A 16,379-nucleotide genomic window follows, 5' to 3' on the forward strand; every position below is an offset into this window, starting at 1 on the left:
TTATGTGGGGCGTTACCAGTAACGCCCCGGACTTAACTCACCTTAAACCCTCTCCTACGTGGGCTGACTGGGGTCCTGGCGCACTCTATATAAGCCACCCCCCTCCACAGGCAGAAGGGTTCGGCACCTTGTAACTCATATACACATAATCCACTCGACCGCCTCCGGGCTCCGAGACGTAGGGCTTTTACTTCTTCCAAGAAGGGCCTGAACTCGTACATCTCTTGTGTTTACAACCTCTCCATAGCTAGGACCTTGCCTCTCCATACCTACCCCCCACTCTACTGTCAGGCTTAGAACCACGACAGCGCCCGCGCAGGAGCGCCAGATGGATCGCCAGGGAGCTGCGCATCGCGGGCCGATGGAATCTCGCCCGATCGGGGCGCGGGCGATCGAGACGCAGGCGGGTGCTGCAATCCTGGACGGGCCCAGGCGAGTGGTGCGGACGCCATGAAAGGCGAGTCCATCGCCAGGGTTGATGGAGGCGGCACGGCGGCGGAGGCCGACGCGACGGCGGCAGAGGAGGCGGAAGCACGGCGCGGATCGAACGCGTCGTCTGATACCATGTTAGATAAAACTAGGGTTTGGAACAATGCTCGATACCCTCACTGGGTACCGCTATCATGTATATATAAGAGAGAACGTATAGGTACATGTATTGTGTTACAACACGTATATCTACAATATACCTAGTCTAATAGGGACAAGGGAGAAAACCAGCACAGTATCATCTCGTCGTTCTCGAAGAATCCCAGCAAGGGAGGCGTCCGGTGGAACTCGCGGTAGAGGCGGGAGAAGGCGGGGCCGGTGAGGCGGCTGCGCCAGGGCTTGTAGACGAGGGAGGCGCGGAAGAGGCACCCGGGGTCGTCCGGCGGGAGGCGGAGGAGGATCTCCTCGAGGAGCTCGTCCGGCAGCGTCGCCGGCGGCGGCGGCATGGCCGGTGGAGGCGTGGGTTGTGGCCGGAAGGGAAGGGGTAACTGCTAGGCCTGCGTTCGTGGGTCATTTCACAGGTTGAGGCCTCCTTTGGTTTGGAGAAATTTCATAGGAATTCTAGAAGATAGGTTCTTATAGGATTTTTTCTTTAGAGCTTTTGGTTTATAGGAATAGATTCCTATTCCTACATAGAATTGGTTCCTATCCTTCACATTTCATAGGGAAATAAAAATGAGCCTAGACTCAATGGAAAAATTTCTTTGATGTCAACCAAATGACATCTCGTTTCTTATTCCTACTCATAGAATTTGAAATACATGTCATCTCATTTCCTACAAAATTTCTATTCCTACGATCCTATTCTATGAAGTTGGGCTCAACCAGCTCGGCGCGTGTGTGGGGGCGTGGATTTCTGCCAAAGTGGGACCGGGGAGGCAGCGAAACTGGGACCGGTGCGTCGTGGAGGAGCTGATTTCTCCAAGTGGGCAGTGGCAAACTGGCAATGGCGTGCTACGCCGCTCTCCTGCACCAGCCGCCCGCCTCGCCGTCCCCGTGCACCTCAGGCCGCGCCGGCTCCTGCCGCGTCCGGCCGCCTCCGCTCCTCCAGCGCCGAGCCCCTCCCCTGTCCGCGCGCGCTCGGATCTCCCCGCGCTGCTCCTACGCCGCAGCCGGAGGGAGCGCCGGAGCGGGCGCCGGGGAGCAGCCCGCGGCGGCGCTCCGGAGAGTGCTGGAGACGCCGGGCGCCCACCAGGCGCCCGCTTGCTACGATGCGCTCAGCGCCCGCCTAGTCGAGCGCGCCGGGTTCAGGGCCTGCTTCACGAGCGGTACGTGTTCGCTCTTTTGCCTCTGCAGGACTCTCTCTCACACACACTCCCATCATAGTGGCATAGTGTACCATACTTCCAATTCCTGAACATGGCAACGGGTGCTTGCTGTGTTACCATGTTTCTGTCATTCTGTAGATTGTGAGTGTTATACTTATACTACCTCGTATACTCCATATGTCATAAAGATGATGAAACCTTATACTGAAGTGAGAATTTGCTCTTGTGCGGGTCTATATTGGCTATGCTTCTGTTGAGGGCGCTTTGATCAAGTGGCATTGCACATATCAGATCACCACAAGTTTGTTGTCACGGTCGCTCGGTCAGAACTTGAAAATGGAACCAGGGCGTAGTAGTTGCTTAGGGAACTAGCCCAGTCCTATGTAAAAGGAGATCTACAAGATTTCAATCTTGAAAAAATTAACAGTATTTTGTCTTTCAGGCTTCTCAATATCTGCTGCAAGGCTTGGATTGCCAGATGTTGGTCTGATCTCCTATGGCGAAATGATAGATCAAGGGCGTTTAATCACTGAAGCAGTGTCGATACCTGTAATTGGTGATGCTGATAATGGTTATGGAAACTGTATGAATGTCAAGAGGACAGTGAAAGGATTTATCAATGCTGGTTTTGCTGGAATTATTCTTGAAGATCAGGTATTTTGATACTCTTCCAATGTTGTGCTGTTTACTAAATTATCCAGCTGTTTTGCTTCTATAACCTATTTTATATACACAAACTATTGCATCACTTAAGAAGAATGACAAGCGTGACCAAAAATCAGTTTGGTTTCATGCCTGGGAGGTCGACCATGGAAGCCATTTTCTTGGTACGACAACTTATGGAGAGATATAGGGAGCATAAGAAGGACTTGCATATGGTGTTCATTGACTTGGAGAAGGCCTATGATAAGGTACCGCGGAATGTCATGTGGTGGGCCTTGGAGAAACACAAAGTCCCAGCAAAGTACATTACCCTCATCAAGGACATGTACAATAATGTTGTGACAAGTGTTCGAACAAGTGATGTCGACACCGATGACTTCCCGATTAAGATAGGACTGCATCAGGGGTCAGCTTTGAGCCCTTATCTTTTTGCATTGGTGATGGATGAGGTCACAAGGGGTATACAAGGAGATATCCCATGGTGTATGCTCTTTGCGGATGATGTGGTGCTAGTTGACGATAGTCGGATGGGGGTAAATAGGAAGTTAGAGTTATGGAGACAAACCTTGGAATCGAAAGGGTTTAGGCTTAGTAGAACTAAAACCGAGTACATGATGTGCGGTTTCAGTACTACTAGCTGTGAGGAGGAGGAGGTTAGCCTTGAAGGCCAGGTGGTACCTCGGAAGGACACCTTTCGGTATTTGGGGTCAATGTTGCAGGAGGATGGGGGTATTGATGAAGATGTGAACCATCGAATCAAAGCCGGATGGATGAAGTGGCGCCAAGCTTCTGGCATTCTCTGTGACAAGAGAGTGCCACAAAAGCTAAAAGGCAAGTTCTACAGGACGGCGGTTCGACCCGCAATGTTGTATGGCGCGGAGTGTTGGCCGACTAAAAGGCGACATGTTCAACAGTTAGGTGTGGCGGAGATGCGTATGTTGAGATGGATGTGTGGCCACACGAGGAAGGATCGAGTCCGGAATGATGATATACGAGATAGAGTTGGGGTAGCACCAATTGAGGAGAAGCTTGTCCAACATCGTTTGAGATGGTTTGGGCATATTCAGCGCAGGCCTCCAGAAGCTCCAGTGCATAGCGGACGGCTAAAGCGTGCGGAGAATGTCAAGAGAGGGCGGGGTCGACCGATTTTGACATGGGAGGAGTCCGTTAAGAGAGACCTGAAGGATTGGAGTATCGACAAAGAGCTAGCTATGGACAGGGGTGCGTGGAAGCTTGCTATCCATGTGCCAGAGCCATGAGTTGGTTGCGAGATCTTATGGGTTTCACCTCTAGCCTACCCCAACTTGTTTGGGACTAAAGGCTTTGTTGTTGTTGTTGTTGTTGTTGTAAACTATTGCATCACTGAACTAGAGTGCTTCACCTTCATAAGAACCTAAATGTCATTTTACACATATTTTATGTTTGTATGTAGTTTATGTTTTACGAGAGTGTGTATATAGTTTTAAACATCCTGGCTGTGCATTTAGTTTCATGTTAACTGTAATTTTGGACAACAACCCCTGCTACTGACCTAATAAGTCTCTGCTCTGGACCCTGGCTGACATCTCATATCCGTAGTATAGTATAATCCATATTCTAGCAATCAAGGATCATTTATCCTGATTTTGATCGATGTATTTAAAATATGTAAACATTCTATTTCCATTGCACTTTGCAGATATGATTTTGTTTTATATTAAAAAATAACTGGCGTTATTTTTATGATAAATCTTCTTATTCCCTTTTGATAACTTCCTTCTTTAGTGATATGATGTATATAGTATTATGAAGGTGTCACCAAAAGCATGTGGACATACACAAGGAAGGAAAGTTGTCTCGAGAGAGGAAGCGATTATGCACATAAAAGCTGCTGTAGATGCCAGGAAGGAGAGTGGCTCTGACATTGTTATTGTGGCAAGGACAGATTCTCGTCAAGCTTTGTCTCTTGATGAAGCGTTATGGAGAGCACGAGCTTTTGCTGATGCTGGAGCAGATGTTCTATTCATTGATGCCCTTGCCTCAAGGGAAGAGATGATGGCGTTTTGTGCAGTTTCACCTGGAGTTCCAAAAATGGTTAGATCTACTCTAATGCAGTAGTGTTTTTCCGAACTATTTCTGACCGCCATGGAAGATTTATGTCCTCAGCATACTCCATGCTTCTTTCTGCAGGCCAACATGTTAGAAGGTGGTGGTAAAACTCCTATACTGAGCCCTCTTGAACTTGAAGAAATTGGTTACAAAATTATAGCCTACCCATTATCTCTAATTGGGGTATCAATGCGTGCAATGGAGGTTAGTTTTTTATACTTTGTACATGCTTCAAGTACTTGTGTTGTATTTGCACACCAACTTAAGAGAGATAAAATGCCTGAAAACCAACTCACATGTTATTTATTGTATCACTAACAGGAGTAGTTGTGTCCTAAGGGATCATGCACATGGATTCCCGGTAGAAGTTTTTGCCAAAGAAAAATAAAATTGCGCACACTCACATATAGGCGTATAGAGTCATGTATGTACCATCTTCTATGTCTTTGAACTGGCAGTTATTGTATGCTTCTTCCATTTGATGACATATCATTTGGGTACAAAATCTTCTGTGTATTCATGTTCAATTTGGTACCACGCATATGATACATGTCCGCTGTCAATCATTAACTGTATAAGACGCCCTGATGTGCAGGATGTTCTTGTTGCTATAAAAGGTGGCCGCATACCTCCTCCAAGTAGCTTGCCATCATTTGAGGAGATCAAGGATACACTAGGGTTTAACCGCTATTATGAAGAGGAAAAGCGATACGTTGCGTCACCAGCTCAATCATCCTTTGGGAGTGGTGAGCATATTCTCTCATAAACTATGTTGAATATGAATGGTTTTTCTTATCCTGCTAAAACACAATTATAGGTAATTATGATTATACAACTGAAGCAAGCAGTTCAGGAGACACCAAGTCGAGGACTGAGAAATCACAAGAACCTATTATTGACATACTGCCACAGCTCTATGATCCTGGTTCCGCTGGAGGCAGAGGTCCTTCAAGTGGGATGTGGTCCCGCACACTTCGATTAAAGATTACAGGAAGAGATGGGGTCCAGAAAATTGATGCCAGGATACCTGTAAGAACCCATTTACAGTCTATTTTTGATTCAATAATCAATATGTAGTACTAGTTGACTCAGAAGTTCTGAAATTGACACTCAAGTGATTTTTCGCTTTTAGTAGTATCTGTGCAAATGTTCTATAATTGAGTAATTCTCATACTGATTAAAAGGTTGTTTCCTTCTGTTCCTGCTTTCTCTGCAACAGGCTGGATTCTTAGAAGGGATGACAAAAGTTATACCAGGTTGGTGCTTCTATTCTTGTTATTAGGAGGAACATGAATCTGTAACTACATTTGTATTTTCGAGATAGAAAGAAAAGAATCTTTGGTGTGTGTATGTTTCGTTCATAGATCATCTCCCTTGGCAATCTGCAGGCCTGGCTGGAACTAATATCATGGAAAGGCTTCGGAACGCGCCTATGGATTCAGACAACCCCCAGAACGGGCAGATACTGCTTGATTTTGAGGACGGCATGGGAGATAGGATCCAGGTGTTCATCGCGTGAGCGTGTTGTTCGTTTTTGTCGTCCCAGCATCCGATACTCAGACAAGCATCTTGTTTCAGTTTAGTAGTAGAAGCAAATGGTTGCTACTCTACTTGGTAGTTGGTAGTAGGCCCTTGCTGCCTACATCCAGTTATGTAAACTCTGCATCATACTGCATGCGTCCAGAACTAGTCTTCCTGTAACCTTCCTTGTCTCATGGATTCAGAAGTTAAATTCAAATAAAACAAGTTATGGAAAAGGTATTCCTCTATGCTACACAAGGATACAAGTACGACACTGAGCGCTAGAAAATATACACTCTAGGCTTAACTTACGTTGCCATGCTGGGAGGGACCCCATGGGGAGGGCTAGGGGAGCGAAGAGTGCCGATCGGATGACAGGGACAGCAGTGGCTGAGAGGAGGAGGAGAAGGATGAACTTGGGGAAGAAGAAGAGAAATGGAGGACAGAATAGCTTCTCGCTAGACTTCCGCCCGGACCACGGTGGTGACAGCGGCTGGGACCTGGGCGACAGCCGGGGCGGCGTCCTCCTCCCACCACGCGGCGCTGCAGCGGGATCATCGGCTACCCTTCCTGGCTCCGGGGATCCCCATCACTGCCATTGCCGGCGGCATGCAGTTCGCGCACCAGTTCCTCACCACTGCGCGCGCTCTCCCAACGCAGGCGGTTTACTTGTCCTCGGTAGATGAGGCTCTAGCGAACGTCGTGTCATTGAGATCGGCAATAACGCTGAGCAGCCGACGGGGACCTTCTTGCCGTAGGAGCCATGGCGTACGTAGGGGTGCAGCACCACGTCGTACTCGCTTGCCCGTCTTCCTCGCGACGCGGCGCGTGACTGGCGGATGCATCCTTACAGCAGCACGTTGGCCTTGTTTAATTGTATTTTTCGCATATTCTTATTGCACAAATGGGGATTGTCCTGGTTGATGTAGTGCCGTTTCTTTCTCTTGTTCTTCATCCAAACAGGATGGAGATTCAGGTTCACGTTTGGCATCGGCTGTAAGTATGGACGAGCTACTACTATACGATTATGCCAAGATGTTTTTTCCTGACATGCTCATATTAATGTTACATAATTAGCATCCTTGCGTTTCTGTTGGGTAGGAAAATTGCACATCATTCACCTATTACAGGAGTGTCAAGGCATACCCAAGATGAACTGGGTGTTTTTTTTTATGTAGTCCTGTTTTACATTGTATTGGTATATGTTATTATTTCCTTGAAATTGCCATTTTACCTATATGGATAGTCTTTCTTACAACACCGGTGATGTATTTTCCCTTTCTTGTCTATATAGGCCATGTGACTTCCCAAAGTTTCCTGTCTCTTACAAGTGCAAACTATACAAGCCACGCTTTTCAAAATGTATTTGTCTCTTGGCAAGGTATACTTTTTAGACACTAAATTAAGGCTTGTTAGAATAGGAAAGATCAATCCCCTGAATATGTGATTGCAACAGAGAAGTCCAAGAAACTCAAAGACTGTCACTGAGGCTGAGAAGAATGGGCTTTGTCTCATACCAGCACTTGTCAGAGGGATGCTTGACAAAGCCATGTTTTTGTTTGGGTTCATCAATTTGCTTGGTGACATCGAGGCAAAGCAAGTTGATGAATCAAATGCATTCCAGCATTGATGGGTGAAATTTGTCTGCAGCAACTCGTGAATTTTCTTCTTTACCATCAGAAGTTCTTCATCATTAGCTTTTATGTTTTCTTCTTGCAAAGTAGTAAGCTCTCCCCTTAAATATAGTCTCTCTATTCTGGCAAGAGCGCACCACCGGTTACTTACTTGTGAATGTTGTTTTATGTTGCAGGTTGTTTGAAAATATCTCAAATAGAGAGTTTTATAACCTTATTTACTAATATTCTGAATGGTGTTTTATGTTGGAAGTGATAGATGGCAAGCGAGCTATGGTCTCCTTCACCATGCTCGTCTCGTGGACCATTTGGAATGAAAGAAATGCACGGGTGTTCCGCCACAAGAGTGCGCCACCGACCATCCTACTTGCCGCCATCGTCGAGGAGGCCAAGCTTTGGATGGCCGCGGGAGCAAAGAAATTAGAGAATATTTTTCAGGACGAGTAATTGTCATGCCGAAATTGTGTGGATATGTTGTAAACCTCTAAACTCTATTCTCTTCTTATTTAATAGATGAGGCAAATCTTATGCCTCCATTTCAAAAAAAAAATAGATGGCAAGCGATGCTAAATCATTCGTCTCATAGGTTTCTACACTGCCATGCTCATGTGTGCATAAAGATGGAGCTGCAGGCTCGTCTCCATGACCTGGCCATGTGGAAGGAGGCAAGGGCCTTCCTAGCTGGTCCTAACATGTATTTCATTTATCGCGTAAATTGTACAACCAAGTGATGGATCTTAATGTCTGCTTCCTTTTCAGCACTTATTTGTCGTTTTTCTCACAGGTTTGCAATGTTATTGAGTACTCCCTTTGTACTATTATAGTGTCAAAGAAACGTCTTATATTATGTTACAGAGGTAAAACAAGATCTTAAGTTTTACTATATTTTTGTATTTTTGTCCTCATGATATGTCATTTAGGTTGGGATGGTAGTAGAAAGACACTAACTTGTCCTAACAGCATGAGGGTGAAGGAGATGTCCCATGGGGAGGAAGAGTGGGTGCTTGGTCATTGTGGAAAGGGGGAAAAGGATAAGGGCCATCAATATTCAGGGCGAGTAAACCAGATGCATGCATTGCTTGACATGTAGGTTCATAAAAAGAACTATCATTTCACACTAATGTCTCTAGCATCTTTATATTGTCCCGTGGCAAAGCATGGGCATTCAACTAGTTTATATAAAAGAAGGAAGACCGAAAGATATCGGGTTCGAGTTCTACGCCTTCGCGCACTGTTCTTACTCTTTTATTTGCTTTTTATTTCATGAACTGACAGGTGGGACCAACAGGACAGGGAGAGTGTTGCCACTAACCAGCCTTCATAGGTGCCATGCAGACTTTTTTGTTCATCGACGCATGCAGACTATTTGACCAGTCAACGAAGTGCATGCAAATAGAATACCAAAATTCGTATTCAGTGACCTTATTGAGCGAATTCTAAAGTTCAATGACCGTAGTGTGCTTCAGCCTCAGCTTCAGTGACCATCAGTTTATTTATCTCGCGAATTAATAACAAAAAGACACGTTTTTTAATGACTTTGAACGAGGTATGATGCGTCTGCCCATGCAACTGTAGAGCACACAGCAGGGGATCGGGCACGGCGCACTTGCATATATGCACGCAGCTCGATCCAGAAGAGTCTCGATCGACATGACTGCATGTATAAGCAAAGCGCCCGCACGAGCGAGCGGAGCAAAGTGAAGTTTGAAGTTAACCCATGTGAGCCGCCCCCAATAGGGATGCCCGAGGGTGGGGGGCAACCCCCCCCCCCCCCCCCCCCCCCCCCCCCCCCCCCCTCTTTTTCTCATTATTAGGCACCTTTGTCGATCAGTCACACTTTTATTCCGTTTCTACTTGGTGTTCCTCCTCCTCATGAAGTACAGAAGTCGTGTGAAAACAGCTATTGTGCTATTGTGTAGAAGCTGTCTACATCCGTGACCATTGCTTCGTTCAACTACACAACTTTCGGTACGTACGTACATCCAGTACGTACTTTGTCTAGATGTCGTGTGAAAATATTGCTCCCAAAGCTGTGAAGACATGTCTGTGCCATAGAAAAACTAGATTTCGCTCGTCCATATTATTTACCGACACGACGGAGAGCAAGAGGATAATAGTCCGCAATGGACAATGGAATTACCGACGTGATGCTGGTGGCTGTGCACCTGCACGGTTTCGTCCTGCAACGTTTTCTAGGGCAGGCTCTTTTCTTGCTATAAAAGTAGTATGGACTGATTGTATGGACTGCAGTGGAGTATCGATGCTCTTTTTCCCATGCAAGGCAGATTGTGGGGAGTATGTACAAGCACCATTTTTTTTTTTTGCTTCAATCAAAGGTATTTGAGTTGGAGTTCATGTCACCAAAGCACCTTGAATCAAAGATATCTGCAGACTACAAAAAAAACATGTTGTATGTAGCATCTCTCATACAACCCCACATGCAACATACCAAACAAAATTTGAGCTTAGCCTGCCTCATATCATGCAGTCCACCAAACACACTTCTCTACTCCTTGCATCAGCTCAACCAGACCAACATCAACCAAGCTCCTTCATGCGATGCAAGCTAGAGCTCCCCAAGGAACCAAACAGAATTTGCAACATCATTCTCAATGCAGTCTTGAACACTAATTCAGATTGGTAACCTGATTGGATTTCATGATGTGAAGCGCCCATATGCCAACTTCCCATTGTTGTTTTGGGTTGATTTTGCTGATGGTTTTTTAGTGCTAACTAAGAATGCTTACATACATTGATGAAATAACTGAAAATGGTTTAGAGAAGTACTCCCTCTATAAACTAATATAAGAGTGTTTAGATCACTACTTTAGTGTTCTAAATGCTCCAACATTAGTTTAGGGAGTACTCCTACAAAGTGTGGCGGACGATTCTCTTTTTAAAGTAACAAGCAAGATTGAAAAAATTAGACAAATAACTTTTAAGCATACTTATGGTCAGCAGAGCACGCCATACCATCTAGCATATCTTATGAAACTAATATTTGAAGAACGGTGCGTAATAACAAGGAAAAAACTTCAGCCATTGGTCAGTACCCCTGCAGATGATGGTATCCCATACAAAGCAACTGAAGCAGGTAATGTCGGACAGCAATGTCACTCTTCACTCATATTTAATAGCAAAACTTTCGGCAAGTCATAACCGCATAAGAGGTATGTAACCAAGCCCTCAATAGTAGCCAAACACGGGAAAAGGTGCCTGCCAATCATTGGCAAAGAGACCAGGCAGATAGAGCCTAACAACCAGTGCAAAAACGCAACTCACCAAAGTTCAACCATGGAGGACAAAACAATCTATAGCATCATGAGACTGCTTGCAAACTGACTCTAATCTAAGAGATAATGCCGTCGCTCAAGGTTAGACCGGCGAGCTGGCTGGTAGGGGCGTTGGGGTTCTGCTGCTGGGCCACGTTGCGGAGAACATCCATCGCCTCAGCAACCTTGGACTTGAGAGCCTCTGGAGACTCAAGCAGATGCAGCACCTCCGTCTGGTCCATCTCCAGAAGCATGCCGGTCACCTTGGCAGCTTGTTGGTGTTCAAGCTTCTCAACAAGTGGATAGAGGCTTTCGCCAAGTATCTGGATGGAAGAGATTATTTACAATATCAGAAAACTGACAGTACAAATGGACACAGAACAGCATGGGCATATTATATCCAAACAATCATACTAGCATGGAGTAACGGATAGATTTAAACAACAGATACAGTTAGAAGATGATTCATTCAGACATACCGTTCTTTGTTGCTCTGGAGTAGCATTTGCAAGGGCAGATGTGAGTGTTCCAATTGGAGGAGCAGGTGACACGCCAGCATCTCGCACAGGGAAGCTTCCCATATCATATGGCTGAACCATACCTCCAACACCAACCCCAGGCATCTGTTGAACCTCAGGCATGTGACGAGGTCCAGGTGGGTACCGGTAGACACGTCCCCTTGGAACCATCTGTTAAAACAACAGTGATAAGATATGCGATAAGCCACTGTAATTTCACTACTCTATGGCAAAAATCACTTAGCCACACAATGCCAGCACAACAAGGAATTCAACAATAAGAACAGTGGCACATTATACTTCTTAGCAAAGAAGTGAAACACTGGCACATTATACTTCTTAGCAAAGAGGAAAAGGCCGATTTACTTTTGCCATCAAAAATATCACCCTAACAACAGCCTCCAATAATTGATAGCAAGAAATGTAAAGACACGAGAATGCATTGTAGCAAACCTGTTGCTGAAATGGCTGAGGAGTTTGCTGTCCCTGAGCAGACCCAGGACCATTGCGCCTGATACCTGGGCGCAGACCCTGCTGACCTGGTTGGACAACTGGCACAAAGTAATTTGGCATATGGGCACCACCCCCAGGCCTCATTCCTGGAACAAGCTGTTGCTGGAAACCGTACCCAGGCTACAAAAAAGTAAAGGTAGGAATATGGTAAGTATAAAGCTGTTACATTTCCAATTTCCATTTAAGTTCACCTAGGCAAATAATAAAAATTAAAATGCCAGCAGGAAGCATGCAGTATATATTAACATAATTCACAAAAATGACTACAATTTCAAGCAAAATGCCAAAACGAACGAGGCATGACAACAAAAGTGTTCACTGTGAGCATGCCGTAACTACGGAATAAATAATCCAATGGTGTTGACAAGTGAACAACCCATATTTACTTACACACCGCATAGCTACATTTACTTTAACTCAAGAGTATGTTCCCAACCAAACACACAAACATCAAAAACAAATTGGATATTGAACACTGATGTTGATTCACCCCTATAAATTTGGTAGACCATTACGCTAGAAGAACATTTCCACTGACCCCTTGCAATGCCCCCTATGAAATAGGGTGCAAACTAAAACTTAAGACAGCACAAGCTACTTGTACCTTAACTTGAAAAAAATGGGAAAATGTTGCTTCTCCAGTTTTACATCAGGAAAACCTGAATGTAACACAAAGTTTGAAATGAAACTAACACAGCTTACAACAAGTACCTGAGGGGGTATCATAGCAGGTGGAGCTTGCCCATAGAAGAGTTGCTGCCCAAGAGTAGGCATAGGAGGGTACATTGGGAGTCGAGGAGTCATAGAAGGGGTCATTGGTACAGGGCGCATCTGAGAGAATTGAGCCTGAATAATATGGAATTTGTTACCATCAGCATATTTACAATGGATAATCAGAAATAAATCAACAGTAATAACTTGCTCTTTCAAGAAAATACAGAAGCAGTGTTCAATCAAGTTAAATAAGAAAAAATGTCAAGAGCATAATTTAAATTTACGGTGCAGACTATGAAAGTCCCATTTTTCATGCACATCCTCAAGTATTGAGCCTCAAATGTGAAAATAACATGAAACTTAAAAAGTGAATGAAGGTGGTTCAAGTTGAACATCTTATCTAGATATACAGATGACCTGTCTTCTCTATCATAGCATCCAAAATCCAATTTATTCCATGTGATAAAAAGCAGCAATAACCATGGCATCAGTGTACTGTTATTTGTCTATATACAGTGGTCACTATCAATAAGTACTATTTTGACATTACTATGAAAGAAACTCAGGTTATTCAAGAACTGTACCTGTAACATTGCTTTTCTATCTTCTTTACGCTGTGCAAATGCAACATATAATGGCTTTCCAGATATCATTTTGCCATTCATTTCAGTGAGCTGCGTAAACAAAGAACAAGTCAAGCCATTTTGTGAATCAGAACAACTGATACAGCAATATTTGGGAAACAAACTTACAGCCTGAGATGCTTCCTCGCGGGTAGAAAATGAAACAAAGCCAGAGCCCTTGCTAACACCATTTTGATCACGCATTATCTATTAAAAAATTGGTCAGCAATGATCATACATCATTTAGACAACGAGAAGAAGTATGATCGCAAAACATGAAATTACCTTGCAAGAGGTAATTTTGCCAAAGTTAGAGAACAGCTCACGTAGCTGATCATCTGTAATGCCATCATCCAAATTCTTCAAGTACAAGTTCTGTCCTTGATATTTATCAGCTGCATCTTTCATGCTTTGCTCAAACCTTCTCTTCAAGTCCATCTCCCTTTCAGACTTCTTCTGAGCTCTACCAACATACCACTCTTTGTCATTGATTTTCTTTCCATTAAGTTCCTCAACAGCATGAGCAGCATCATCTGGGCTCTCAAAATTGACGAAGCCGAAGCACCTTGATTTACCATCCATGCCAATCATTACAACAGCACTTGTAATAGTTCCATACTCACTGAATACTTTGACTAGATCATCTTTTGTAGTAGACTCAGATAAATTCTTCACAAAGACATTGTTAAATTTTGCCTTGTCAAAAGAATTATCTCTCTCTTGCTTGCGGAGAAAAGGTCCAACATAGACAGGCTTATCGTTGATAAGCATGCCATTTAGGCTTTTCATTGCAGACTGTGCAGACTCTTCTTTCTCATACTGAACAAATCCAAAGCCTTTGGATTGGCCAATATCATCCATGGCAACCTTACATGATAGAATTGCACCAAATGCAGAGAAGGTGTCATGAAGAGTTTTGTTGTCAATTGTCTTGTCAAGGTTCTGGAAAAAGTTCAAAATGCTCACATCAGAGATAAGTCCAGAGAAAAACTGATTATGTTAGAGTGGCTATGCAAATTAAAAGATGAGACAGCACCTTGATAAAGATATTTGCAGATCCGCTTCTACGGCTGCTTGGGTCACGGTTCGAGTACATAACTCGAATGGGCTTGTTGTTCAGTGGAGCAAAGTTCAGCGCTTCCATTGCTCTTGCAGCTGTCGAATGGAACTAATTAGTCAAGCAGCATGATATACTCCAGATGTTAACTACAATAATACTAGCATAGTAACAAAGCAGCAATTGAATAACAACAATGCTGACAGATGATGTAGTTTGATGAGGCTTAAAGCATTGTTTTTTATCAAAAACATGTATTTCCATATTTAATTGCCAGTTATCTACAGCATGCACCATATGCAGTACCTAACATATTGTTACACCCCATAACATCATCGTGGATACAGAAAAATGTGCACACAGAATTTACCGTGCTAGTGAATGAATGCCGCTCAGTGTCTCTACTCTATCTATGTAACAGCTAGTCCAAATAATAATTTAGTACTCCCTCCGTCCGAAAATACTTGTCATCAAAATGGATAAAAAGAGATGTATCTAGAACTAAAATACGTCTAGATGCAGCCACTTTTATCCATTTTGATGACAAGTATTTCCGGACGGAGGGAGTAGCAGCTAAAGGCCAGCTAATACCACAACTCCTAATCAATTAGGGAGACGCATCAATCCTTGCCATATAGGCAGCACAGAGATGACCCCAAAACCTACATACCTAAAATACAGCAAAGGAACAACCTGGCAATTAAATTATAAATGAGACCCAATTATCAACAAAAGTAATGGCTTTGCATCATTCTCTTGCATTCGTCCTGTAACACGATACATTCAAGGGGCGCTGACATCCCTCCCATCACCAAGAACACAACAAATCCAAGTTACATTGCAAGAAACAGATTTGCATCAATCAATTGTAAAGAAATAATTTTCCCTGGCATAATCGATTCAATTACCTACTCAATTGCGGACAAAACCAATCCATGTCCGACCAATTCAACCACAGATGTTTGATAGACGAGATTGGATCTATCTATTTGACCCCAAAAACCTCCGGCCGTCCGACCACACCGCAATTCAACAACATCGAAACAAATCGCGCAGAGATGGATACGAGAGGGGGGGAGGGGATCGCCGTACCATCCATGGGGCTGCTGTAGTTGACGTAGGCGTAGCCGAGGGAGCGGCGCGAGGTGACGTCCCTGCAGACGCGGACGGAGACGACCTGGCCGGCCTGGCTGAAGAGCTCGTAGAGCTGCGAGTCGGTGACGTTGGCCTCGAGGTCGCCGACGTAGAGCGACGTGGTCGGGAGCGGCTGCGTGACCCCTCCGGCCGCCGCGGCCACGGGCGCGGGGACCACGGCCGCCGCCGGCACCGCCGGAGCCGCGCCGCCGCCGTTCGCCACCGCCACCTGCGCTGCCATCGCGATTCCTCCTCCTTTTTTTTCGATTTTCCCCCCCGGCGAATCGGCGCTAAACCCTATCTCCTCGATCGGTATATAGCGGGGAGGAGGAGCAGATCCCGCCGGGCCTCGGGGGATTTTTTTGGTTTTGCGAATTTTTTTGGGGTAGTTTTTGGTTGCGGGATACAAAGAGAGAGGAGGGGCCGTAGGCGGAGAACACGCGGGGGCACGCACGACTCTCTCAACCGGGGGGGCGACGCCGACGCGGGGGAAGGTGGTTATATGGGCGCTGCGGCGCGTGCTCCTTCTTAGGGTTTGTTCGGGGCGGGCTGGCGTGGGCGCGGCGTTGGTGCGCCAGCGGGGGCGGGGTGCTCCTGGACTGGGTCTACTGCGCGGGTCGACGTGGGGGGGCTCTGGACAGTTGTCCGCGTACGGACGGATTCGCCAGCCGTCTGGGTTGTTGTGCTGGGGTGGGCTGGATGGGGCTGAGGGGCTGCCTCGCGGGCCTTGGGTGGAGCCCGCCCGGTGCGCCGCGTTTGATGGGGTCTCGACCGGCCTTCACCGCTCGACTTGGGTTGGGCTGACCGGATCGTCAGCCGGGTTCGTGTCCCCCCTACGTGACGGCACAGGAACCGCTCAAAATAAAAACGTGACGGTACAGGTTT

General features: G+C 45.5%; 2 protein-coding genes across 2 annotated transcripts; one reads left to right on the top strand and one right to left on the bottom strand.

Moving 5' to 3' along the window:
• The first annotated feature begins 1,348 nt into the window (after window positions 1-1,348).
• On the top strand, window positions 1,349-6,265 carry LOC123189696 (2,3-dimethylmalate lyase). The gene is made up of 8 exons (XM_044602177.1): window positions 1,349-1,757; window positions 2,200-2,411; window positions 4,212-4,493; window positions 4,590-4,712; window positions 5,104-5,254; window positions 5,326-5,537; window positions 5,728-5,764; window positions 5,897-6,265. Exons 1-8 carry the CDS (start codon window positions 1,436-1,438, stop codon window positions 6,025-6,027), a joined length of 1,470 nt encoding a protein of 489 aa, XP_044458112.1. The 5' UTR covers window positions 1,349-1,435; the 3' UTR covers window positions 6,028-6,265.
• Window positions 6,266-10,761: 4,496 nt separating this feature from the next.
• Window positions 10,762-15,980, bottom strand: LOC123189697 (polyadenylate-binding protein 2). Its single transcript, XM_044602178.1, has 9 exons — window positions 15,453-15,980; window positions 14,340-14,458; window positions 13,589-14,245; window positions 13,433-13,510; window positions 13,265-13,354; window positions 12,678-12,812; window positions 11,907-12,086; window positions 11,415-11,624; window positions 10,762-11,258 (listed from the first exon to the last, which is right to left on the bottom strand). Exons 1-9 carry the CDS (start codon window positions 15,733-15,735, stop codon window positions 11,013-11,015), a joined length of 1,998 nt encoding a protein of 665 aa, XP_044458113.1. The 5' UTR covers window positions 15,736-15,980; the 3' UTR covers window positions 10,762-11,012.
• Window positions 15,981-16,379: the final 399 nt, after the last annotated feature.

The sequence above is a fragment of the Triticum aestivum genome, chromosome 2A, assembly GCF_018294505.1.
Source record: "Triticum aestivum cultivar Chinese Spring chromosome 2A, IWGSC CS RefSeq v2.1, whole genome shotgun sequence".
Lineage (NCBI taxonomy): Eukaryota > Viridiplantae > Streptophyta > Magnoliopsida > Poales > Poaceae > Triticum > Triticum aestivum.

What these genes read in the sequence shown, in the direction of transcription:
- LOC123189696 (XM_044602177.1), top strand. Translation starts at nt 1,436, where the DNA reads ATGGCGTGCTACGCCGCTCTCCTGCACCAGCCGCCCGCCTCGCCGTCC. An exon ending in GAATTATTCTTGAAGATCAG is followed by an intron (nt 2,412 to 4,211) that starts GTATTTTGATAC and finishes AGTATTATGAAG; the next exon opens with GTGTCACCAAAAGCATGTGG. An exon ending in AAATTGATGCCAGGATACCT is followed by an intron (nt 5,538 to 5,727) that starts GTAAGAACCCAT and finishes TCTCTGCAACAG; the next exon opens with GCTGGATTCTTAGAAGGGAT.
- LOC123189697 (XM_044602178.1), bottom strand. Translation starts at nt 15,735, where the DNA reads ATGGCAGCGCAGGTGGCGGTGGCGAACGGCGGCGGCGCGGCTCCGGCG. An exon ending in CTACAGCAGCCCCATGGATG is followed by an intron (nt 14,459 to 15,452) that starts GTACGGCGATCC and finishes TCCATTCGACAG; the next exon opens with CTGCAAGAGCAATGGAAGCG. An exon ending in CTCCAGAGCAACAAAGAACG is followed by an intron (nt 11,259 to 11,414) that starts GTATGTCTGAAT and finishes TCTTCCATCCAG; the next exon opens with ATACTTGGCGAAAGCCTCTA.